The sequence below is a fragment of the Somniosus microcephalus genome, chromosome 22, assembly GCF_052327205.1.
Source record: "Somniosus microcephalus isolate GS21.2 chromosome 22, FLI_Smic_1.0, whole genome shotgun sequence".
In the NCBI taxonomy this organism is placed as follows: Eukaryota; Metazoa; Chordata; class Chondrichthyes; order Squaliformes; family Somniosidae; genus Somniosus; species Somniosus microcephalus.
Genome location: NC_141008.1, coordinates 48,500,427 through 48,526,056, shown reverse-complemented (window position 1 = coordinate 48,526,056; position 25,630 = coordinate 48,500,427). Strand labels below are relative to the sequence as shown.

Genomic DNA, 25,630 nt, shown 5'->3' with positions numbered 1-25,630 from the left:
GCTGGCTGACCTACATTGACTCCCGGTTAAGCAGCGCCTCGATTTTAAAATTCTCATCTGTTGTGTATGTACCTTTATTAAGAGAATAACTGGTCTCAGACTGCAGTACCGGCAGTGACCACCCCTGTATAAAAGGCGCTAGTGAGCCTCTGTTGTTTTCAGTTTCACTATTGACTTCCACCAGTAAAGACTTGTTTTGTTCAACTCCTGCTGTCCGTGTCTCAATCATTCACGGACATAATACTGGCGACGAGCAGATACGAACCTACCTACAGTCTGCACCACCTCCTGGGATCCATTCCTACAGCGAAGTGGGCAGAGGTCGAGGCCAGAAAGAAAAGAAAGTAAGAGGCAGTAGAAACGGGCGTCGACCGTGGGCATCCGCCCCTGTGTTAGCGGAGTTGAAGATTGCTGGAGAAGCTGTCGGAAGCGGGGCCTGGTTCCTGTCGACGGTGCTTCAGCTAATCGGGCTGGTGGCAGGTAGTGCACTGATCCTTCCTGGGCTGCAGCGGTCGCGAACTCGAGCGGGTGGTTTGCAACGGGGCCGAGCAGTGTTGTCGGGAAGAGAGAGAGAGGGTGGAGCACACAGGGCGCGGCCGGTGCTACGAAGCCGGGCTGCGTATAGACCCGAGAAGAGGGAGGCAAGAGTCCCACAGGGTTGTTCCACGACGGGAAAATAATTTAAAAAAAAGAAATATTAAACGCGCAAGAAACCGCGAGGAGCTGCAGGTTGCAACGGGAACCGCGGAAAGCAGCGCTAGCAACAGCGGGGAAGAAGGCAAAGCGCGGGAGGCGCCATTTTGTTAAATCGGGGAAGAAGGCAAAGCGCGGGAGGCGCCATTTTAGATTTGCAAGATGCCGAAGACTGGCTGTATCACTGCTTTTGATAATACAATAGAGGACTGGACCACGTATGTGGAAAGAGTCGAGGTATATTTCGAGGCAAACGAAGTAGCGGAGGAGAAAAAGGCATCGATATTGCTAAACTTAATGGCGCTAGAGCGTACGGCCTATTGCGGGACCTGATTACTCCAGCCAAACCGAAGGCGAAGAGTTTTAACGAAATTGTTGCTGTCCTACAGGAACACCTAAACCCTGCACCGCTGTTGATAGCAGAAAGATTTAAATTCCACAGGAGAACTCAGCATAAAGATGAGAGCAATGCTGAGTACCTTACGGAACTACGCAAGCTATCAAAGCACTGCCAGTTCGGAGCAGGACTGGCAGATACCCTACGGGACAAATTTGTCTGTGGACTCCTGAGTGAAGGAACACAGAAGAAGTTACTATCAGAGAAAGAGCTGACGCTAGATAAGGCTTTCAGCGTGGCAGTATTGTATGAAGCAGCAGCCAGGGGAGCTGCAGAAATTCAACAAAAGCCACAGGAATACGGCACCCACGAAATGACACGGGGATTTGCAAAATGTTATCGCTGCGGCAGAACTAACCATGACCAGAAGGACTGCTGGTCCAAAGACAAAATATGCAGGCAATGCGGGAAAATGGGACACATTGCACGAGTTTGCAGGTCTGGGAAGAAGACCAGCGACAACAAAAAGGCTACTAAGGGACCGTACAAGAAAGTACAAAAGATGACGGACAGTAGTTCCGAAGACCAGATGAGCGATAGTGAATCCGGGAACAGGAGACTAAGCTGTCTCAAACTTCACAATGTAATCGCAAAAGAGGATCACCGAACCATTTGGGTCACCCTCACGATAGCAGGGTCCCAAGTTAAAATGGAATTGGATACAGGATAAGCGCTAACCATCATGAATCGACGAGACTACGAGCAGCTATTCTCACACATATCCTTGAGAGAGACATCCATCGTCTTGACGACGTATACGGGGCAAAAAGTATACCCCAGAGGAAAAATAAGGGTGCCTGTCGAATACAACGGCAAGAAAATACGGAAATTGTATCTCTACATACTGCCAAATGGTGGACCACCGTTATTGGGACGGGAATGGATCAGGAAGATAAACTTAGATTGGCACTCCATTCATGCAATGACGGTGGACGGTAAAAAAGATGAAGACGTCACTCCTGGACGATTGTCAACAATCTTAGCTAACGCCAAAGAGGTATTTCAACAAGAACTGGGCACACTTAAAGGCGTAACCGCCTCGATAAAAATAGAAGAGAATGCAGTTCCCAAGTTTTTCAAAGCAAGACCGGTACCATATGCAATTCGCCCAGCCGTCGAGGCAGAGCTGGAGAATCTGGAGAAGGCAGGCGTGTTGTCTAAGGTCGACTGGAGCGAGTGGGCGACACCCATCGTTCCTGTCATGAAGAAAACGTTAAGCAATAAGTCCGGGGAGCCAAGGAAGATTCGCATCTGTGGGGATTTCAAGGTGATGGTGAACCCAGTCCTTCACACAGTACAATATCCTCTTCCAAGGATAGAAGACATCTTCGCCTCACTGTCGGGAGGGAAGCGTTTTACAAAAATTGACCTAGCACAAGCATATTTGCAGATGGAGGTTGAAGAGTCCGCTAGGAAGTATCTCACGATAAACACTCACAAAGGTCTTTACCAGTATCATCGATTGGTATTCGGAGTAGCATCGGCTCCGGCGATATGGCAAAGAACGATGGAACAAGTCCTGCAAGGGATTCCGGGGACTCAGTGTTACTTGGACGACATCCTTGTGACAGGTGAAGATGACAGTGAACACCTCAACAACCTAGAACAGGTGCTCACTAGACTACGGGAACATGGGCTGCGAGCCAGCCGCCCCAAGTGCGAGTTTTTTAAGAAACAGATATCATATTGTGGCCACGTGATTGATGAAGAGGGGTTACATAAGTCCCCTGACAAAATTGAAGCGGTTGTTAAGGCCCCAGCACCTGAAAATGTGTCGCAACTGAGGTCATTCCTCGGATTGGTGAATTACTACCATAAGTTTTTGCTGAATTTGTCGACAATTCTGCACCCACTGAACGCCCTGCTACGAACGGGGGTAGCATGGAAATGGAGCGATGATTGTAAGCGGGCCTTTCAGAAGAGTAAGGACTTAATCACTTCAAGGGAAGTATTGGCTCACTACAACCCAGCACTGCCGATCAGACTGGCGTGTGATGCGTCTCCCTACGGCATTGGGGTGGTACTGTCACATAAATTCCTTGATGGTTTAGAGAGGCCGATAGCTTTTGCGTCACGCTCGTTAACTTCTGCCGAGCGTAACTACACCCAGATTGACAGAGAGGCCCTCAGCCTAGTGTGGGGGGTGAAGAAGTTCACTCACTACCTGCACGGTCAAAAATTTACTCTACTAACCGATCATCAACCTCTTGTCGCCATTTTCAACCCTCAGAAGGGCGTACCGATAATGACAGCACAACGGCTGCAGAGGTGGTCCCTTTTCCTAGGGGCACACCAATATGACATCGAGTACAAAGGAACTAAACAGCATGGGAATGCTGATGGATTGTCACGCCTACCGTTGCCGACGGTGGAAGAAGACGACCTTGCAGTGGATCCAATGGAGTTATTCCACTCGACCATAGTCGAATGTCTCCCTGTGACGAATGCAAACATAGAAAAGGAAACACGGAATGACCCGACACTATCACGGGTCTATGATTTAACGGTGAAGGGATGGCCAGCACATGGCGAACCACTGCTGCCAGCATTCTCGCCAAGAAGAGAACAGCTGTCAGTGTGCAGAGGAACCTTGATGTGTGGATCCAGAATAGTAATTCCACCTAAGTTGACGGATAGAGTGCTCAATGAGCTTCATGAGGGTCATCTGGGTGGGGTAAAAATGAAGAACTTAGCCAGAGCGTTTGTGTGGTGGCCGGGAATCAATAGAGAAATCGAAGAGATGACCAAGAGTTGTGCAGGATGCCAGAAGGTCCAAAACGCCCCACCACAAGCTCCTCTGCATCCATGGGAGTGGCCCTCATCTCCATGGCAAAGGGTGCACATTGATTTTGCTGGTCCCTTCATGGACTCGATGTTTTTAATTGCGGTGGATGCACATTCAAAGTGGCCAGAGGTAATAAAAATGTCCTCAACCACCACGGAAAAAACTATCACAGTCTTACGAACCATATTCGCCAGGAATGGGCTGCCTGAACAGATTTGCTCTGACAATGGACCACAGTTTGTGTCTGAAGAGTTCCGGAGGTTCTTAAAGAACAATGGTGTTAAGCATTACACATCTGCCCCATATCATCCAGCCACTAATGGATTGGCCGAGAGGTTTGTCCAAACGTTCAAGAAGGCTATCAAGGCAATGTGTAATGAAGATATACCCCTACAACACAAGGTGGACAACTTCTTGTTTGCCTACCGGAATGCGACACATGCGGTTACCAACCAAACTCCAGCCATGATGTTCTTCAATCGAAGACTACGATGCCGCTTGGATTTGGTTAAGCCAAACGTCCGAAGAGATGTGGAGAACAGGCAGTTTCAGAATATGAATGAAAGGCCGACCAGGAGTTTTAAGATAGGTCAACCAGTTTTGGCCCGGGACTACTGCACTGAGAAATGGCAGCCAGGAACGATTTGTACATGGCAAGGACCTCTTATGTATACCGTAGACGTTGGAGAGAGCATTGTAAGATGCCATGCTGACCAGATTCTAGAGTCACTGGAAAACGTCAACTCCACACCACGATCTGATACACCTGGCAATGAAATCGACGTACCAATTGCAGCTACCGCAGAACCAGTGATATTGGAAGCAGATGAACCAAACAACGACATTGATCCCGACTCAACATTGCCAGAAGAACCTGATACCCCAAAGAGGCGTTATCCAGACAGAATCAGGAAGCCTCCTCAAAGACTGAACTTATAATTGCTTAAACTTAACCAATGTATCTAGCAACCGTAATTGTGATTGTAATTAGTTATCATTTAGTTGTTAAATGAATGTTATGTACTGTTTATCTAAAAGGGGAGGAATTGTTGTGTATGTACCTTTAAGAGAATAACTGGTCTCAGACTGCAGTACCGGCAGTGACCACCCCTGTATAAAAGGTGCTAGTGAGCCTCTGTTGTTTTCAGTTTCACTATTGACTTCCACCAGTAAAGACTTGTTTTGTTCAACTCCTGCTGTCCGTGTCTCAATCATTCACGGACATAATATCATCCTTGTTTTCAAATCCCTCCATGCCCTCGTCCCTCCCTATCTCTGTAACCTCCTCCAGCTCTATAGCCCTCCGGGGTCTCTGTGCTCCTCCAATTCTGGCATCTTGAGCATCCCTGATTTTAACTGCTCCATCATTGGCGGCCGTGCCTTCAGCTGCCTTGGCCCCGATCTCAGGAATTCCCTCCCTAAACTTCTCCACCTCTCTTTCCTCCTTTAAGACGCTCCTTAAAACCTACCTCTTTGACCCAGCTCGAGTACCCTATACAGGCTGCACTGTGTATAAATCCCTCGAGTACCCTATACAGGCTGCACTGTGTATAAACCCCTCGAGTACCCTATACAGACTGCACTGTGTATAAACCCCTCGAGTACCCTATACAGGCTGCACTGTGTATAAACCCCGCGAGTACCCTATACAGGCTGCACTGTGTATAAATCCCTCGAGTACCCTATACAGGCTGCACTGTGTATAAACCCCTCGAGTACCCTATACAGGCTGCACTGTGTATAAACCCCTCGAGTACCCTATACAGGCTGCACTGTGTATAAATCCCTCGAGTACCCTATACAGGCCGCACTGTGTATAAACCCCTCGAGTACCCTATACAGGCTGCACTGTGTATAAACCCCTCGAGTACCCTATACAGGCTGCACTGTGTATAAACCCCTCGTGTACCCTATACAGGCTGTACTGTGTATAAATCCCTCGAGTACCCTATACAGGCTGCACTGTGTATAAACCCCTCGAGTACCCTATACAGGCTGCACTGTGTATAAACCCCTCGAGTACCCTATACAGGCTGCACTGTGTATAAACCCCTCGAGTACCCTATACAGGCTGCACTGTGTATAAACCCCTCGAGTACCCTATACAGGCTGCACTGTGTATAAACCCCTCGAGTACCCTATACAGACTGCACTGTGTATAAACCCCTCGAGTACCCTATACAGACTGCAAGGTAATAAACCCCCACCAGCTTTAATCACATGGTTCTGTGTGTCCTCTGACCCCTGCGTTGTTTTGCACTGCCCAGTAGCTTCTTTCTACTCAATCATACACCCATCACGAGCTGCGCACTTACTTTACATTCTCCTGGGCTGCCGCTCCACTAGGTTTCGGTGAAGTTTGATAACCTTTCGAGAAAATGGAATCCATTGGCGCCTTGGCTTTTGAGGCGTCAGCTTCGCGAAAGTGGTAGCGATGAGCTGGCTTTTTCAAAATTTTGGGAGGAGAAGACAATGGGCCCTTGGACACAATGGACTGCCTGAGAGTAGGAAAGGAATATTCCAGCTCATCATCATCGGTGAACACGTCATCCATGTCTGGATTCAAACCGGTTTCACCAGTGACCTCAGACTGATCAGCATCATCGCTGCGCAACCGCTTCATTCCAACAGCGCACGCCACGAAATCCACAGAGTCATTCAACAAGGAGCGAGTTCGCAAGAGAGCTCATGGCAAACTTCAGATATCCTGAAAAAGAAACACATTCAATAAAAAATAAACTCAATGTACAGCTTTATAATCTCCTCTGCAGCATTATTCCCAATGACACACAGTGGCCGTGAAATTCGGCTCCTTTGCGCCTGGCGTTAGCGCCTCCAAGGGGCGTTAGCGGGGCGCAAAGGGTTTATCGCCCAGGTGGGGGCCTCCCGAGAAATTCAGCGGGGCGCTAGCCGATAGCGCCGTGCCCTCGCCGGTAGTGCCCTGGGCCACTGCGCCACCAGCGATGACATCATCGCGGTGTGCCGTGACCCCTTAGTGCCCCGCGGCAGAAATTTGGCTGCGCACCGCGAGGTTGCCGCGGGCAGTGTCAGCGTCAGCCTTGCGGGTCACGAGCCGGGCTGACCTTCGCTCGCGGGGCACTAATTAAAGGGAGGTGCGGCCGCCACCCGCGCCGCCATTTAATATTTTTTTTGGACGACCACCAGGTCGGCCCTCCGTGGCAGTCCTGAGCATGGTCCGTGGCCGCCATCATGCAGCCCGGCGCTGCGTCTCGGTGCCGGGCTGCAGCCATGGCACCACGCCGCCCTGGGGGGGGGGGTCGGAGGCCATCGGAGGCTCTGCAGAGCTCACAGCGTCACTCCCCTTTAACGGGAGGGGAGGGGCGCTGAAACGCATCCAGTGCTACGCGGAGTGGCTGCATAGCACTCCAGCGCTACCGCACTTTGCGCCCGCGACACCGCCCTGAGATGAAGTGGAGCACCCGAGATAGCGTCCCTCCTCCTTGCCGGGGTGGTAAGCCGAATTTAGCTGCTGGGGTGGTACTTCCGCGCCGGGCGCTAAATCTCCGGTGATGACGCGGTTACCGCCCCCAAACGGGACGCAACCAAATTTTGCCCCCATGTGTTATATATCTATAATTGGAGCATTATACCCAGTGCTACACATCTTGCCATTTATGAAGACTCGAGAAAACCACCACAAAAGTACTTAAAATTGCGCCGGCCATTGTAGGAAACAGCAGCTAATATTCATGCAGCTGGTATCGACCCCAGATGGACGGAATCGTGGGACGCGCGCCCACTAAGATCTGTTGCAGGAAGCAGCTCATTTCTCCACGCAGTATCTCAGGAGGCCAGCGAATGGATAGCCAAGCTAGACATCCCATTGTAAATTTTTCCTGTCATCCGAAACATCAGTAACACACGGTGTGTTATATAATATAATAGGAGCATTATCTCGGCTTGGAGTTCTTTTCTGTTATTGGATACACCTCTGTGAAGCCCTTTGGGATGTTTGTCTACATAGAAGGTGCGAGATAAACGCAAGTTGCTGTTGCACTGTTACCATTTTCCTCAATGTTTGCTGTGTTTAAATTCACAAGATGTACAAGGATTTGGATTTCCAGAAGGCATTCGATAAGGTGCCACATAAAAGGTTACTGCACAAGATAAGAGCTCACAGAGTTGGGGGTGATATATTAGCATGGATAGAGAATTGGCTAACTAACAGAAAGCAGAGAGTCGGGATAAATGGGTCATTTTCCGGTTGGCAAACGGTAACTAGTTGGGTGCCACAGGGATCGGTGCTGGGGCCTCAACTATTTACAATCTACATTAATGACTTGGATGAAGGGACTGAGTGTAATGTAGCCAAGTTTGCAGATGATACAAAGATGGGTGGGAAAGCAAGTTGTGCAGAGGACTCAAAAAATCTGCAAAGGGATATAGACAGGCTAGGTGAGTGGGCAAACATTTGGCAGATGGAGTATAATATGGGAAAGTGCGAGGTTATCCACTTTGGCAGGAAAAATAAAAAAGCAAATTATTATTTAAATGGAGAGAAATTACAAAATGCTACAGTTCAGAGGGACCTGGGGGTCCTTGTGCATGAAACACAAAAAGTTAGCATGCAGGTACAGCAAGTAATCAAAAAGGCAAATGGAATGTTGGCCTTTATTGCAAGGGAGTTGGAGTATAAAAGCAGGGAAGTCCTGCTACAACTGTACAGGGTATTGGTGAGACCACACCTTGAGTACTGCGTACAGTTTTTGTTAAGTCTGTGTGTCCCAGTTATGCTTATTATAAATCACTGGACACAGACCACAAGAATAACTTTAACAGGTCTTTACTATTCGGAGGTCAGGGCTGAACTGCCCAGCAAATCCCTACACAACACTTATATACCGGTGTGGTCACCACCGGTATTACAGTATACAGCAGCCAAGAGAAAGTAGTACATCTCTTAAGGTAGTTCTCTTAAGGTGGAACAGGTTACATACACCACAATCCTCCCTTTTTAGCTTAACAGTTATATCCCCATTTAACATAACATAATAACATATATATATACAACTTCATGCAAAACAGTTCAAAGATTCAGTCTCTGAGGAGGCCTCCTGATTCGAGTTGGATAATGCCTTTCAGGGGTCTCTGATTCTCGTTGCTGGGGTGACTCATCTAGTTGGTCTCTTATGGATTGGACATCATCATCAGGTACATTCACTTCTGAGGTAGATGCTTCAGGTTCACTAACTTCTTCCACGGTTGTCTCTGCCGTAACCATAGGTTCGACCCTTGTTCTCGATTCTACCAGTTGGTCAGCATGACGCCGTATTACATTTTCACCAATATCTACCGTGTACATCAGGGGTCCTTGTCTGGCCCGAATTGTTCCAGATTGCCATTTCTCGTTTTTATAGTCCCGGGCTAACACTGGTTGTCCTATTTCGAAACTCCGAGTGGTCTTGTTATTTATATGCTGGAACTGTTTGTTTTCAACTTCCCTCCGCACATTTGGTTTTAACAAGTCCAACCTGGACCGCAACCTCCTGTTATAGAACATCATGGCAGGACTTTGGTTTGTCACTGCATGAGTGGCGTTTCGATATGCCAGTAGGAATTTGTCCACCTTGTGTTGTAGTGGAATCTGATCTTCGCTCATGGCTTTTATTGCTTTTTTGAACGTTTGTACAAATCTCTTGGCCAACCCGTTTGTAGCCGGATGATATGGGGCAGAGGTATAATGTTTCACCCCATTCTTCTTCATGAATTTCTGGAATTCTTCTGACACGAACTGTGGTCCGTTGTCTGAACATATTTGTTCTGGCAATCCATTTCTTGCAAATATCGTTCTTAGCACCGCGATCGTCTTTTCCGAAGTAGTGGTAGTTATCTTAATCACTTCTGGCCATTTAGAATGTGTGTCCACCGCAATTAAAAACATGGAGTCCATGAATGGACCAGCAAAGTCAATATGTACACGTTGCCATGGGGTTGAAGGCCATTCCCATGGATGCAGCGGTGCAATCGGAGGTGCATTTTGCACTTTTTGGCACCCTGAGCAGCTTTTCGTCAGATCCTCTATCTGTTGGTCGATACCCGGCCACCACACATAAGCCCTAGCAAGGCTTTTCATCTTGACTCCCCCCAGATGACCTTCATGCAGTTCCTTTAGAACTCTCTCTCTTAACTTAGGAGGAATAATCACCCTTGTTCCATACATCAATGTTCCTTGACAGACGGACAGCTGTTCTCGTCTTGCTGAGAATGCCGGTAACAGTGGATCACCATGTGCTGACCATCCCTTCACTGTCACTTCGTAGACCCGGGACAGTGTCGGGTCGTTCCTGGTTTCTCTTTCAATACTTGCATTGGTGACTGGTAAACATTCGATGATGGTCGAGTGAAATAACTCAACAGGGTCAACCGTCGGTGCCTCCTCCTCTGTAGGTAGTGGCAGGCGCGATAGCCCATCAGCATTACCATGCTGCTTTGTACCTTTGAATTCTATCTGATATTGATGTGCCCCTAGGAAAAGGGACCATCTCTGGAGTCTCTGTGCTGTCATCACTGAAACACCCTTCTTAGGGTTAAAAATGGATACCAACGGCTGGTGGTCTGTCAGAAGTGTAAACTTTTGGCCCTGCAGGTAATGATTAAACTTCTTTACTCCCCACACAAGGCTGAGAGCCTCCCTATCTATCTGAGCATAGTTGCGCTCAGCGGAGGTCAATGATCTGGATGTGAACGCAACTGGCCTCTCCAGGCCATTTGGCAACTTGCGTGAGAGTACTGCCCCAATACCATATGGAGAAGCATCACAAGCCAAACGAATAGGCAGCGTTGGGTTGAAGTGAGCCAACACTTCCTCTGAGGTGATCAATGCCTTGCTTTTGCGAAAGGCCCTCTTACAGTCCTCGCTCCACTTCCATGGTACTCCCTTCTGCAAAAGAGCGTTCAGCGGGTGCAGCACCGTGGATACATTTGGCAGAAACTTATGGTAATAGTTAATCAACCCTAGGAACGACCTCAACTGGGATACATTATCCGGAGCGGGAGCCTTCACAACAGCTTCGATCTTGTCAGGAGACTTATGAAGCCCCTCCTGGTCAATGACATGACCACAGTACGAGATCCGCTTCTGAAAGAACTCACATTTCTGGCGATTAACTCGAAGTCCATATTCTTTCAATCTGGTGAGCACCAGTTCCAAATTTGCAAGGTGTTCCTCGTCATCATCTCCTGTAATCAGAATATCGTCCAGGTAACATTGTGTGCCTGGAATTCCCTGTAATACCTGCTCCATGGCCCTCTGCCAAATTGCTGGAGCCGGTGCCACTCCAAAAACCAGTCTATTATACCGGTACAAGCCTCTATGCGTGTTGATCGTGAGATACTGGCGCGACTCTTCCTCAACTTCCATCTGTAAGTACGCCTGCGCCAGGTCTATCTTGGTGAAGTGTTTCCCGCCAGACAACGAAGCGAAGATATCCTCAATCTGCGGAAGCGGATACTGCACCGTGTGAAGCACCGGATTAACAGTGATCTTGAAATCTCCACAGATGCGAACCTTCCCCGGTTCCCCCGGCTTGTTGCTCGATGAACGCTTCATGACGGGGACAATGGGCGTGGCCCACTCACTCCAGTCTACCTTAGACAGTACTCCTGAACGTTCTAGCCCTTCCAGCTCAGCTTCCACAGCAGGTCGTATTGCATAAGGTACCGGTCTGGCTTTGAAAAATTTCGGGTTTGCATGTTCTTCAACCTTGATGTTTACCGTAATTCCTCTCAGTGTTCCCAGTCCCTGTTGGAACACCTCTTTAGCATCGTCCAATATTCTGGACAATCGTTTAGGTTTGACATCTTTTTTACTGAATCTACCGTTAGTGCTTTTAAGGAATGCCAGTCCATGTTTATTTTCCTAATCCACTCCCGTCCCAGTAGTGGTGGACCTCCCTCAGGTAGCACATATAAGTCCATTCCTCGGCTTTCTTTGCCCTTGTGGACCACCTTTACCTCTATCTTCCCGATGGGGTATACTCTTTGCCCCGTGTATGTTTTCAATACAATCTCCGTATCCCGTAGGGGAATATGTGGGAATAACCTTTTGTAATCTTGCTTATTCATGACCGTCAATGCCGATCCAGTGTCCAATTCCATCTTCACTTGGACTCCTGCTATCTGAAGTGTGACCCAGATCGTTTGGAGGTCTGCTTCCTTACCAACATTGTGTACTCTTAGACTACCCAGTTCATTACTGCTGGAGTCTGAATTTGACTTCTGTTCGTTCGAACTGTTCTCTGTCACCTTGTGTACCTTTCTGTACTTTTCCTGCGGTGACTTTTTGTTGCTGGTCTTCTTTCCTGACCGGCATACTTTAGCTGTGTGACCAAGCCTGCCACATTTTCTGCATTCCTGATTTTTGAACCAGCACTGGTTCTGATCGTGCGTTGTCTTTCCACAACGATAACATTTTACTGTACCCAAGACCATTTGATTGGTGCTGAGTTCCGGTGACCGTAGCTGCATTTCCGCAGTGCCTCTCGCTGCAGCTTCGTGCGATGCTGCAATAGTGACAGCTTTATCAAGCGTAAGATCATTCTCCTCAAGCAGTCGCTTCTGTGTTCCTTCTTTTAACAATCCACACACAAATTTATCTCTCAGCGCATCTGCTAGTCCTGTTCCAAACTGACAGTACTTTGATAGCTTACGCAGTTCAATTAAAAATTCAGCGTTGCTTTCGTCTTTCAGCTGCGTTCTTCTGTAAAATTTAAATCGTTCTGCTATCATCAGCGGCGTGGGGTTTAAATGATTTTTCAGGACAGTAACAATATTCGCGAAAGTCTGATCCGCCGGTTTATCTGGTGACAGAAGGTGCTTCAATAGCCCGTATGTCTTCACACCCATTGAGCTTAATAAGGTTAGTGCTTTCTCATCATCTGGTACCTTATTTGCTTTGCAATAAACTTCCATGCGTTCTACATACGTGGGCCAATCTTCGATATCGCTATCAAAGGTATTAATGTTCCCATGTTTAGGCATCCTTGCAAGTTTAAAAATTTTTCTTTTTCTCAAAATGGCGGCTTCCCGCGCTTGTCTTCTTCCCCTGCCTACTAAAATGGCGGCTTCCCGCGCTTGGCGGTCTTTCCCGCGCTCGTCTTCTTCCCCCGCCGACTACAATGGCGGATTCCCGCGTTTGCCTTCTTCCCCCGCCGACTACAATGGCGGATTCCCGCGTTTGCCTTCTTCCCCCGCTGGCTGCAATGGCGATTGCCGTGCTGCTGCCGTTCTCGCCTCCCCAGCGGTTCTCAATTCCCCGACGCTGCGCCTCTCGGCCTCGATTGCAGCCCGGCCCTTTTCACCGGCCATGGCCGAGTTCGCCGCCCTTTTTCCTCCGTTTTCCCTCCCCCACTCCACAGTCAACGCGGCCGACTTTCTGCTCGTGTCGCTGATCGGCTTACCCACCACCGTGGTAGAAGGGATGATCACTGCCTGTCGCTGATGGAGGGCTTCGTGGTCAGAATTTTTCTTTTTAACCCGGGTTCTCGATGTCTCCCGTGCGATGGTGCTCAGCAGGATGATGAGGGCGGATGCCTCTTCTCGACGCCCGTTCTGAGGACGAAGCTGCCTTGGATGTAAAACTGCCGCAGGGTAAGATCGGACTCGTCGCCACTGTTAAGTCTGTGTGTCCCAGTTATGCTTATTATAAATCACTGGACACAGACCACAAGAATAACTTTAACAGGTCTTTACTATTCGGAGGTCAAGGCTGAACTGCCCAGCAAATCCCTACACAACACTTATATACCGGTGTGGTCACCACCGGTATTACAGTATACAACAGCCAAGAGAAAGTAGTACATCTCTTAAGGTAGTTCTCTTAAGGTGGAACAGGTTACATACACCACAGTTTTGGTCTCCTTATTTAAGGAAGGATATACATGCATTGGAGGCAGTTCGGAGACGATTCACTAGGTTAATTCCAGAGATGAGGGAGTTGACTTATGAGGAAAGGTTGAGCAGGTTGGGCCTATACTCATTGGAATTTAGAAGAATGAGAGGGGATCTTATTGAAACATATAAGATACTGAGGGGGCTCGACAAGGTAGATGCAATCAAGATGTTTCCCCTCGTGGGGAAATCTAGAACTCGGGGGCATAGTTTCAGAATAAAGGATCGCCCTTTTAGAACTGAGATGAGGAGGAATTTCTTCTCTCAGAAGGTCGTAAATCTGTGGAATTCTCTGCCCCAGAGAGCCGTGGAGGCTGGGTCATTAAATACATTTAAGGTGGAGATAGACACATTTTTGCAAGATAAAGGAGTGAAGGGTTATGGGGAGCGGGCAGGGGAGTGGCTTTGAGCCCAAGATCAGCCATGATCTTATTGAATGGCGGAGCAGGCTCGAGGGGCCAAGTGGCCTATTCCTGCTCCTATTTCTTATGTTCTTATGATCTTGGTCAAAGAGGTAGACGTTATGGAGAGTCTTAAAGGAGAAGTCTGTTGAGGGAGACAGCAGAAGCACGAAGGAGACTGAACATGTGATTCTGAAAGAAAATGAAGCCTCTGTTTCTCGAGTGTTGCCTCGGGTGAGTGGGAAACTGTTTGGGATGACAGAGCGGGGCAGCACAGTGGCGGTGCTGTGTGAGCGTGTGAATTGCCGAAGGGGGTGAAACAGCTTCCTTTCTAAAACTGGGAGAATTTGAGTAATTATGACCACAAAGACACACAAACAAGCTTGTCAACAGGAACAGAGAGTCTTGCTCTGGTACAAGTTAAACCAGTGTGAAATTCAAACCAGGAAACAAGCGGAACCACTGAGTGTTCATACCCAGGGTCTGCTCGCTAATGCACGTGACTCATGGGACAGGGGACTTTGGTTCAGCCTAGTCTAGTACTGGGTAATACAGACAGACCAGAATCCCTCTCTTAGTACAGGTGATGTAACGTGTAGCATATTGTCTTATTCCCCTGAGGTCCGAGTTCAAATCCAATGTACACCGTTTAAAGAAAGAACTGGCATTTCTATAACGCCTTTCACAACCTCAGGACATCCCAAAGCACTTCACAGCCAATGAAGTACTTTTTGAAGTGTGGTCACTGTTGTAATGTAGGAAACGTGTCAGCCAATTTGTGCACAGCAAGCTCCCACAAACAGCAGTATGATAATGGCCAGATCATCTGTTTTAGTGGGGTTGGCTGAGGGATAAACATTGGCCTCAGGACACGGGGAGAACTCCCCTGCTTTCTTCAAAATAGTGCCATGGGGTAATTTACGTCCACCCGAGAGTAGGTGGGGATTTGGTTTGACGTCTCATCCGAAAGACAGCACCTCCGACTGCGTAGCCGTTTATATATAGAAAATAACGGATACCCGGGAGTAAGTTACCGACTGGAATCTAATCGAGGGGTTCGAGGGTTTATATATAGAATAACAGATACCCGGGAGTGAGTTACAGGCTGGAATCTAATCATGGGGTTCGGGTGGTTTATATATAGAATAACGGATACCCGGGAGTGAGTTACAGGCTGGAATCTAATCATGGGGTTCAGGGGGTTTATATATAGAATAACAGATACCCGGGAGTGAGTTACAGACTGGAATCTAATCATGGGGTTCAGGGGGTTTATATATAGAATAACAGATACCCGGGAGTGAGTTACAGACTGGAATCTAATCATGGGGTTCGGGTGGTTTATATATAGAATAACAGATACCCGGGAGTGAGTTACAGGCTGGAATCTAATCGAGGGGTTCAGGGGGTTTATATATAGAATAACAGATACCTGGGAGTGAGTTACAGGCTGGAATCTAATCGAGGGGTTCAGGGGGTTTATATATAGAATAACAGATACCTGGGAGTGAGTTACAGGCTGGAATCTAATCGAGGGGTTCAGGGGGTTTATATATAGAATAACAGATACCCGGGAGTGAGTTACAGGCTGGAATCTAATCGAGGGGTTCGGGGGTTTATATATAGAATAACAGATACCCAGGAATGAGTTACAGGCTGGAATCTAATCATGGGGTTCAGGGGGTTTATATATAGAATAACGGATACCCGGGAGTGAGTTACAGGCTGGAATCTAATCATGGGGTTCAGGGGGTTTATATATAGAATAACAGATACCCGGGAGTGAGTTACAGACTGGAATCTAATCATGGGGTTCGGGTGGTTTATATATAGAATAACAGATACCCGGGAGTGAGTTACAGGCTGGAATCTAATCGAGGGGTTCAGGGGGTTTATATATAGAATAACAGATACCTGGGAGTGAGTTACAGGCTGGAATCTAATCGAGGGGTTCAGGGGGTTTATATATAGAATAACAGATACCTGGGAGTGAGTTACAGGCTGGAATCTAATCGAGGGGTTCAGGGGGTTTATATATAGAATAACAGATACCCGGGAGTGAGTTACAGGCTGGAATCTAATCGAGGGGTTCGGGGGTTTATATATAGAATAACAGATACCCAGGAATGAGTTACAGGCTGGAATCTAATCATGGGGTTCAGGGGGTTTATATATAGAATAACGGATACCCGGGAGTGAGTTACAGACTGGAATCTAATCATGGGGTTCGGGTGGTTTATATATAGAATAACGGATACCCGGGAGTGAGTTACAGGCTGGAATCTAATCGAGGGGTTCAGGGGGTTTATATATAGAATAACAGATACCCGGGAGTGAGTTACAGGCTGGAATCTAATCGAGGGGTTTGGGGAGTTTATATATAGAATAACAGATACCCGGGAGTGAGTTACAGGCTGGAATCTAATCGAGGGGTTCGGGGGGTTTATATATAGAATAACGGATACCCGGGAGTGAGTTACAGACTGGAATCTAATCATGGGGTTCAGGGGGTTTATATATAGAATAACGGATACCCGGGAGTGAGTTACAGGCTGGAATCTAATCGAGGGGTTCGGGGGGTTTATATATAGAATAACAGATACCCGGGAGTGAGTTACAGGCTGGAATCTAATCGAGGGGTTTGGGGAGTTTATATATAGAATAACGGATACCCGGGAGTGAGTTACAGACTGGAATCTAATCATGGGGTTCGGGTGGTTTATATATAGAATAACGGATACCCGGGAGTGAGTTACAGGCTGGAATCTAATCGAGGGGTTCGGGGGGTTTATATATAGAATAACAGATACCCAGGAATGAGTTACAGGCTGGGGTCTAATCGAGGGTTTTTGTGTGTTTTATACATAGAATAATGCTCCCTTTGCATAATATGATCTTTGTATAACATGCCCTTCATGTAAAATGCATCCTATTCTGTGTAACAATCCTAATCTATAACATTTTCTGATTAAGTCCTGTTCATCGCCCATCAATAACACAGGAACCATACCAAACTCCCTCTCAGTTTAAATTCGGGCTTTGGTGCAGTGGTCTGTTGCCATCTCATCTCTTATTTAAAGCAGGGTTATATAAGTTTGCATTGTTGTAACAAATGAATAAATACATTAAAAAAAATCACCCTCTGTACAGAGCACCTTTTGTATAACACACTCTCAGTGCAATATACACCCTCCGCATAACCCAGCCTCACTGTAACATTCATTGATAAAACATTGCTTATAGCTCCTTCTCTATTAAAGGGAAACTGTATAAAATGCGCTCAGTATAAGACACCCTAACTAAATCACTGCTGCTGTCTCATTCCCAAAGGCAGTCATGTGGAAGGTATCTAGTGTGACATATTGCCCACAGTTAGTTCTTGGGCACACAGAAAATTTCTATGGCACTTATAACCAAAGAAACAAAAATCATGTTCATTTCTATAGCGCCTTTCACAACCACCGGACGTCCCAAAGCACTTTACAGCCAATGAAGTACTTTTTTGGAGTGTGGTCACTGTTGTAATGTAGGAAACGCAGCAGCCAATTTGCGCACAGCAAGCTCCCACAAACAGCAATGTGATAATGACCAGATAATCTGTTTTAGCGATGTTAATTGAGGGATAAATATTGGCCAGGACACCGGGGAGAACTCCCCTGCTCTTCTTCGAGATAGTGCTATGGGATCTTTTACGTCCACCTGAGAGGGCAGACGGGGCCTCGGTTTAAAGTCTCATCCGAAAGACGGATCATCCTGGAGACCCAATCTTCCGACATTTGTACCAGAGTGATTGCTCTACCTTCATAGAATGGAACAGCACAGAAAGAGGCCCATCGTGCCTGTGCTGGCTGTTGGACAGAGCTCTCCAATTAGTCTCACTCCCCTGCCCTTTCCCAGAGCCCAGAAAAGTTTTCCTTTTCAAGTATTTATCCAATTCCCTTTTGAAAATCACTATTGAATCTGCTTCCACCGCCCTTTCAGGCAGCGCATTCCCGATCACAACAATGCGCTGCGCAAAATACAATTCTCCTCATCTCCCCTCCTGATTCTTTTGCCAATTACCTTAAATCTGTGTCCTTTGGTTAGATCTGGTCCCCCCGTCTTGCTTGTGGAAACAGTTCCTCCCTGTCTAGTCTGTCCAAACCCTTCTCCTTGCTTCCCGGTCTGTGGGGCAGTGATGCAGAACATCAGCCGCAGTTTGTGCTGAGATGGGCTTTGAGCGATCACTGCCAGTGGCACCGAATGTGAAACCGCTGAACTTCACTTCCCAAAATTGAGATTCCCTCTTGCACGCAAACAAAACGCAAATTCTGAAACTGCAAACGGGACAGTCGGTTTTTCCCTGCCTCCAGGAAAACTACACGTGCTCCCACTGACTGGGACGGTGCGGAGTGAAGGAGGCACTGATTCTCGGTCGATAGCTTGAACCAGTCGGGGTGTCTCGGAGTAGAGATGCTTCATCGGTTCCCTTTTAACCAGCCTCCCTTTGCCATTCCCTTGCTACTGTGGTCAGTGAATGATCAATCTGCTTTTGCAAACTGTTGCCATCAGCACTGTTCAATGGTTCTGTGCAGCATCTCTCCAACCACTTCCTTTGGCTAGTTCGAAGTCTGAGTCTCCTCAAAATACTTCAATACTCAGAACATGAGTTCACTTTTTTTTTTAAGCCAAGAGTAGGCAGAAATTCAGCATCTCCGGAACCAAAGCAAAAATTCAGAACCATTTATCAGCAGTAGCCAAATTTCTGTCGAATGCCCGTTTGACACCCTGTCCGATTATACCCTCCACAGGGACAGGAGGAGGCCATTCAGCCCCTCGAGCCTGTTCCGCCATTCTATTAGATCGTGGCTGATCTGCACCTCAACTGCATTTACCCGCCTTAGCTCCACATCCCTCGATACCCTTACCCAGTAAAAATCTATCGATCTCGGTCTTGAGAATTTCAATTGGCCCCCGGCATCCACAGCCTGTTGGGGGAGAGAGTCCCAGATTTCCACTGCCCTTTGTGTGAAGACGTGCTTCCTGACATCACCCCTGAACGGTATTGGCTTGCATTTCTATAGCGCCTTTCACCACCTCAGGAAGTCCCAAAGCGCTTTACAGCCAATGAAGTACTTTCTGAAGTGTAGTCACTGTTGTAATGTGGGAAATGCGGCAGCCAGTTTGCGCACAGCACGATCCCACAAACGGCAATGAGAGAAAAAAGACCAGATAATCTGTCCTTAGTGATGTTGTTGGCGGGATAATGGTTGGTGAGCTTTATCTGATTATCATGGGAGACATTATTGCCAGTTTCCTCTGGTCGGAGGGGCAGTTGGAGGAAGAGGAGGAGCGGCAGCCTCAGTTTTTCGGCACTCTTGCCTTTGATGAGAAGGTGGTGGGTTCAGGACCCAGCCAAGACTTGAAGGCAGCACCGAGGGGGTGCAGTATTGCTGTAGGTGCTGCTCTTTGGACGGGATGTTAAACCCAGGCCTTGTCTTCTGGCTGATTCTCTTGGCACTACCAGATGAAAATCAGGGAGTTCTCTCAGTTTCCCTGCGCCCAGCATTCCTCCCTCAACAAACACCGCCAACATTAAAAAAAAAAAAAATTACCGGACCATTCGCCTCGCTGCTTTGTGTGGGATCTTGCTGTGCTTGCCTAAATACCAACAGCCATTGCAGTTCAAAGTACTTTGTTGTAACCAAAGTGTTTTTGATATGTTTCTGAGATGCGATAAGGTGCTCATATTAACACAAACCTTCCTTAATGTTTTTGAAACTGGCCTTATGTCAAATTTGTCGAGTTGATTGAATTAAAGAAACCTGTAATTCAGTAATGAAAGCTCAGCTACAGGGAGAGTTGTGTGTGGCTACACACTAATCCAATCACTTCCCGACTGGAACTGATCATTACAGCAGTTTGCATTGCGGTTTAGTGATTTAAGGTCAGTCACGCCAAACCGAAGAACGTAGGCTGAAATCAAAGAAAGGTAAATTTAAAACAGATGGATATTGGAGAAAAAAATGTCTTCACTCAAAGGGTGATAAATCGGAACATAGGAACAGGAGGAGGCCAGTCAGCCCCTCGAGCCTGTTCTGCCATTCAATTAGATCACGGATGATCTGTATCTTAACTCCATTTACCCGCCTTGGTTCCGTAACCCTGAAAACCCTTACCCAACACAAATCTATCAATCTCAGTTCTGAAATTTTCAATTGACCCCCAGCTCAACAGCCTTTTGGGGGAGAGAGTTCCAGATTTCCACTGTCCTTTGTGTGAAGAAGTGCTTCCTGACATCACCCCTGAACGGCCTGGCTCTAATTTTAAGGTTCTGCCCCCTTGTTCTGGACTCCCCCCACCAGAGGAAATAGTTTCTCTCTATCGACCCGATCAACTCCTTTAATCATCTTAAACACCTCGATTCGATCACCCCTTAATCTTCTAAACTCCAGGGAATACAAGCCCAGTCTGAGCAACCTGTCCTCATAAGTTAACCCTTTTAGCCCTGGAATATATGGAAAAATCTATCGGGTAAGGGAATGGTGTCAAAGACACGAGGGTAGTTTAAGATTCAGGTAGATCCCAGACTGCACAAGTTGGATAGGCTGAGTGGCCTTTCCTGGTCCCTAGGGTTGCCAGCCCTCCGGGATTGGCCTGGAGTCTCCAGGAATTGAAGATTAATCTCCAGGACACGGCTGCGAGCAACACCCGGGAGAAAAACATTCATTAGAAGAATTGTGTGCTAAAAGGCTGTTTAACCGGGCGGGGCAGTTTGAGGCGGGAGGTCATGTGATGAAACCTCCAGGACTACGTCCAGCCAGAGTTGGCAACCCTTGACTTTTCTTATAATCCCATAAAACTAGACTGGGGCTGAAATGGAATTCATTCGGGTACCTTAAAGGGTGGCACAGGTAGCAGACGTAGTTTAGGAACTGCTAGGAATGGATGAGTTTCCTGATCCCGACCCCAACTGGAAGTGAGCGTGTGGACGATCGGTGATGCCCCTCACGGTCTCACAGCAGTAATAAGCCTTTTGGTGAGGTGCTGGAAGACATCGGGGGGGGGGGCATGGAATTGAATTGTAAGGAATCAACTTGACAGGAGTGGAACCCTGGCTGTTCTCACCCTCCCTAGTCCAGTGGCTCGGAGACCAGTTGAAGCAACCCTACCCTTGCCTTGTCCGAGATTAATGCAAAGAGGGAATTGGAAGGGAGTAAAATGAGGGGGAATCAGGGCAGGATGGTATTGAATGACAGGACGTGGTCAGTGCTCATCTGAGCGGACAGGGTTTCGATAGAGTAAATAAGGAGAAACTGTTTCCAGTGGCAGAAGGGTCGGTAACCAGAGGACACAGATTTAAGGTTATTGGCAAAAAAGAGCCAGAGGGGAGACGAGGAGAAATGTTTTTACACAGCGAGTTGTTGTGATCTGGAATGTGCTGTCTGAAAGGGCGGTGGAAGCAGATTCAATAGTAACTTTCAATAGGGAATTGGATCAATACTTGATGTGGAAAACATTTCAGGGCTATAGAGAAAGAGCAGAGGGGAGTGGGACTAATTGGAGAGCTCTTTAAAAGAGCTGGCACAGGCATGATGGGCCAAATGGCCTCCTTCTGTGCTGTATGATTCTATGATTCTAGGAGACAGCAACTTCCCAATGGGGGCAGCTGGAGAATTGGAGGGAAATCATTGTTCAGCTGCCTTGTGTGCACCTCCTAGTGGTCATCTAAGCAAGGTGCTGGCGAGTGCCGAGGGGAGGTCCCAGTCGGTGCATCCCCTGGGGACACCAGAGAGAAAATAGTGGGGCGGGGGAATTGTACGCTCACAAAAAAAATTATTACTCACAAATCAGATCTTATTAAATATTTAAACACACAAAAATAAAACATTAAGGGGGAAAAATTCAGCCGGTTGCACCTCCCGTTAGCGCCTTAAGAGGGCGCTAACGGGACGCAAAGCAACTAGCGCCCTGGCGCAGCACTGCCCACGCCTCCCGCAAAATTCAGTGGGAGGTTAGTGGTGGCGTTAACTGGTAGCACCCTGCGGCGCTGCGCCGCTGGCGGTGACGTCATTGACGTGCGCAGCACCCTGCTCACGATCTTCGGGAGCGCCCCCTGACTTACTGCCGGACGCTATGTCCGACGAGGTCAGGGGGGCGTACCTGCGGCCGGGGAGGCGCAATTTAAAGGCGAGGTGCGGGGCGGCCACTTTTGTTGCTGGCCGCCTGCCAGCACCTGCCTTCGCTCCCGTCCCAGACCTCCTGAGACGCCCCCCCCACCTCCCCCCGCGGAGTGCTGGCTGCGCTCCAAGAGCCTGGCACTTCTCTTGAGTGCCGGGCTCTTTTGCCTGCACTCCCGATCCCCGGGGGCCCAGCCTCTTGGGGCGCAACCACTCAATTTCCAGCGTGGGGACGCTAATTTTTCCGGGGCGCTACTTTTAGCGGGATTGGGGCGCTACTCAATATTTAGCCCTAAGTACTGTAGGGTTAGATACTGAGGCTTTGTTTTATGGCAGGACCTCAATTAGAGTCATCGAGTTATATAAGCATAGAAAGAGGCCCTTCGGCCCATCATGTCCGCGCCGGCCATCAAGCCCTATCTATTCTAATCCAATTTTCCAGCACTTGGTCCGTATGCTATGGCGTTTCAAGTGCTCATCTAAATGCTTCTTGAATGTTGTGAAGGTTCCTGCCTCTACCACCCTTTCAGGCAGTGAGTTCCAGATTCCAACCACCCTCTGGGTGAAAAGGTTTTTCCTCAAATCCCTTCTAAACCTCCTGCCCCTTACCTTGAAACTATGCCCCCTGGTTATTGACCCCTCTACTAAGGGGAAAAGTTCCTTTCTATCTACCCCCCTCATAATTTTGTACACCTCAATCAGGTCCCCCCTCAGCCTTCTCTGCTCTAAGGAAAACAACCCCAGCCTGTCCAGTCTCTCTTCATAGCTGAAGCGCTCCAGCCCAGGTAACATCCTGGTGAATCTCCTCTGCACCCTCTCCAATGCAATCACATCCTTCCTATAGTGTGGCGACCAGAACTGCACACAGTATTCCAGCTGTGGCCTAACTAGCGTTTTGTACAGCTCCATCATAACCTCCCTGCTCTTATATTCTATGCCTCGGCTAATGAAGGGAAGTATCCCATATGCCTTTTTAACCACCTTATCTACCTGTCCTGCTGCCTTCAGGGATTTATGTACATGCACACCAAGGTCCCTCTGATCCTCTGTCCATCCTAGAATTATCTGCACTTTGATTATCTGGAAGAATTTTCATGGGAGTTGGGGTTAGTTTATAATTTGAGTGTTTTTAATTGATCTTTCATAGATTCTGGGTTCTTAAATTGGATGAAAGCAGCCTTCAGATCTCATCCTCCCCAAATACCAACCTTAGTCTCTTCCCGGCACAGTTTTGTGGCAGTCACTGAGCGGGGCTTCAGTGTGACATCTTACTGAAAGGGCGAGGCAGCACTCCCCTCAGTACATCACTACACTGGCAGCCTAGATTCTGGGCTCAAATCATGGAGTGGGCTTGGAACCCACAACCTTCTTACTAAGATGTGAGAGTGCTACCAACTGAGCCAAGCTGGTACAGCAAGCCCTAGAGAATAAGTAGCTATCAGCTAAATGCACAATACCAGGGCCATGTCGAAAAAGGCGCTATATAAATGCAAGATGTTGTTATTGTTGATAACCATTCAGCTCTGATGCTTGCTTCAAGCCAGGGCACCAGTAGATGTTGAGCTGTGGGTCTGGAAGTCCAGCAGGAGTCAGGACTGTGGATCTGGGAGACCAGCAGTTGAGGATTTGGGTCTGGGAGACCAGCAGGAGTTGAGGATTTGGGTCTGGGAGACCAGCAGGAGTTGAGGATTTGAGTCTGGGAGACCAGCAGGAGTTGAAGATTTGGGTCTAGGAGACCAGCAGGAGTTGTGGATTTGGGTCTAGGAGACCAGCAGGAGTTGTGTATTTGGGTCTGGGAGACCAGCAGGAGTTGAGGATTTGAGTCTGGGAGACCAGCAGGAGTTGAGGATTTGGGTCTGGGAGACCAGCAGGAGTTGTGTATTTGGGTCTGGGAGACCAGCAGGAGTTGAGGAATTGAGTCTGGGAGACCAGCAGGAGTTGAGGATTTGGGTCGGGGAGACCAGCAGTTGAGGATTTGGGTCTGGGAGACCAGCAGGAATTGAGGATTTGGGTCTGGGAGACCAGCAGGAGTTGAGGATTTGGGTCTGGGAGACCAGCAGGAGTTGAGGATTTGGGTCTGAGAGACCAGCAGGAGTTGAGGATTTGGGTCTGGGAGACCAGCAGGGAGTTGAGGATTTGGGTCTGGGAGACCAGCAAGAGTTGAGGATTTGGGTCGGGGAGACCAGCAGGAGTTGAGGATTTGGGTCTGGGAGACCAGCAGGAGTTGAGGATTTGGGTCTGGGAGATCACTGTTGGCGCGATGCTTGAGTACTTTCTTAGATGTAAACCAATGTTAAAATATTCTAACATTATGTATAAAAATATTGGAGATGGGAATAAAGGTTGTTTGAGCGGACAGGGAGGGGTGTAAGGTCATATGATGAAACCTGCAGGAATACATTCAGCCAGAGTTGCAATGGATGTGGGCCATGGCTTTATTGGCCCAACTGTGAGAGAGGAAGTAGAGGGGAGCCTTCAATATAAACTAAGTCCCATCCTCCACTGGCGGGGAGAGCATAGAGTCCCTTTGCTGTGGCGTATAATCCAGGTTCCGCTACCACAGAATGATTCCCGAAATAAATGTTTTTTTTTAAAAAAACAGTTGCGTTGAGTTCAGGAAATCACAGAATCGTACGGCACAGAAGGAGGCCATTCGGCCCATCGTGCCCGTGCTGGCATCGTTAAGACCGCCTGACCAAGACACCTAGCAGGGAGCGTATGGGTGGGAGAGATTAAAAAGAAAATGGGAGGCAGGCAGGTACCTCAAAGCAGTTGATGCGCAGAGTGGCATAGACCGAACTGGGGACCGAGGGAGTGGGGGGGAGGCGCAAAATGAAATAAAACGATACAAACTGCAGAGTTTGGTTTCCGGTCACACTAAGCTTTTGTGCCTTAGTAAAAATCGCTTTCTCTGCAGCTGAAATTAGCTGCAACCGAGGGCTGGATAAACCCGACAACAGCTTTTTAAACTAAGATACCGCCACCGCCCAAACTCAACAAGACCCGGAGTGGGACACGCAAAGACAGCGACAGAAAGGTCTGAAGGGCAAGCGACTGCAGAGAGAGAGTGTCTTTAACTGACATACTTACACGTCTGGTGGGTCACGCCTGTTTCTTGATCCTCCTGCTGGACAGGACAAAAGGCAATCAATCGCCTTTTTGCAGAGGGCTTCCTCTCCTAAACCCGGCAGTCGGAGCAGAGGTCAGCAGGAGGTATTTTCATCGGAAGGAGTAACTGAATGGAAAGAGTGCAGAGTGGGAGAGGTTAACGCCCCAGCAGATCCGT

General features: G+C 48.1%; 1 protein-coding gene across 2 annotated transcripts in view; it reads right to left on the bottom strand.

Moving 5' to 3' along the window:
* The window catches only part of LOC147102280 (transient receptor potential cation channel subfamily V member 1-like), a 63,176-nt gene extending 37,546 nt beyond the window's left edge, over window positions 1-25,630 (bottom strand). Inside the window, exons 1-2 of one of the 2 annotated variants that reach the window (XM_085964672.1) lie at window positions 25,435-25,630; window positions 6,191-6,582 (exon numbers count right to left, since the gene is read on the bottom strand). In XM_085964672.1, the coding sequence (XP_085820798.1) occupies window positions 6,191-6,498 (308 nt within the window). In that variant the 5' untranslated portion in view covers window positions 6,499-6,582; window positions 25,435-25,630. Of the gene's footprint in view, window positions 1-6,190; window positions 6,583-18,247; window positions 18,598-25,434 lie in introns of those variants that run through there. The other variant, XM_085964671.1, reaches the window with a different exon arrangement.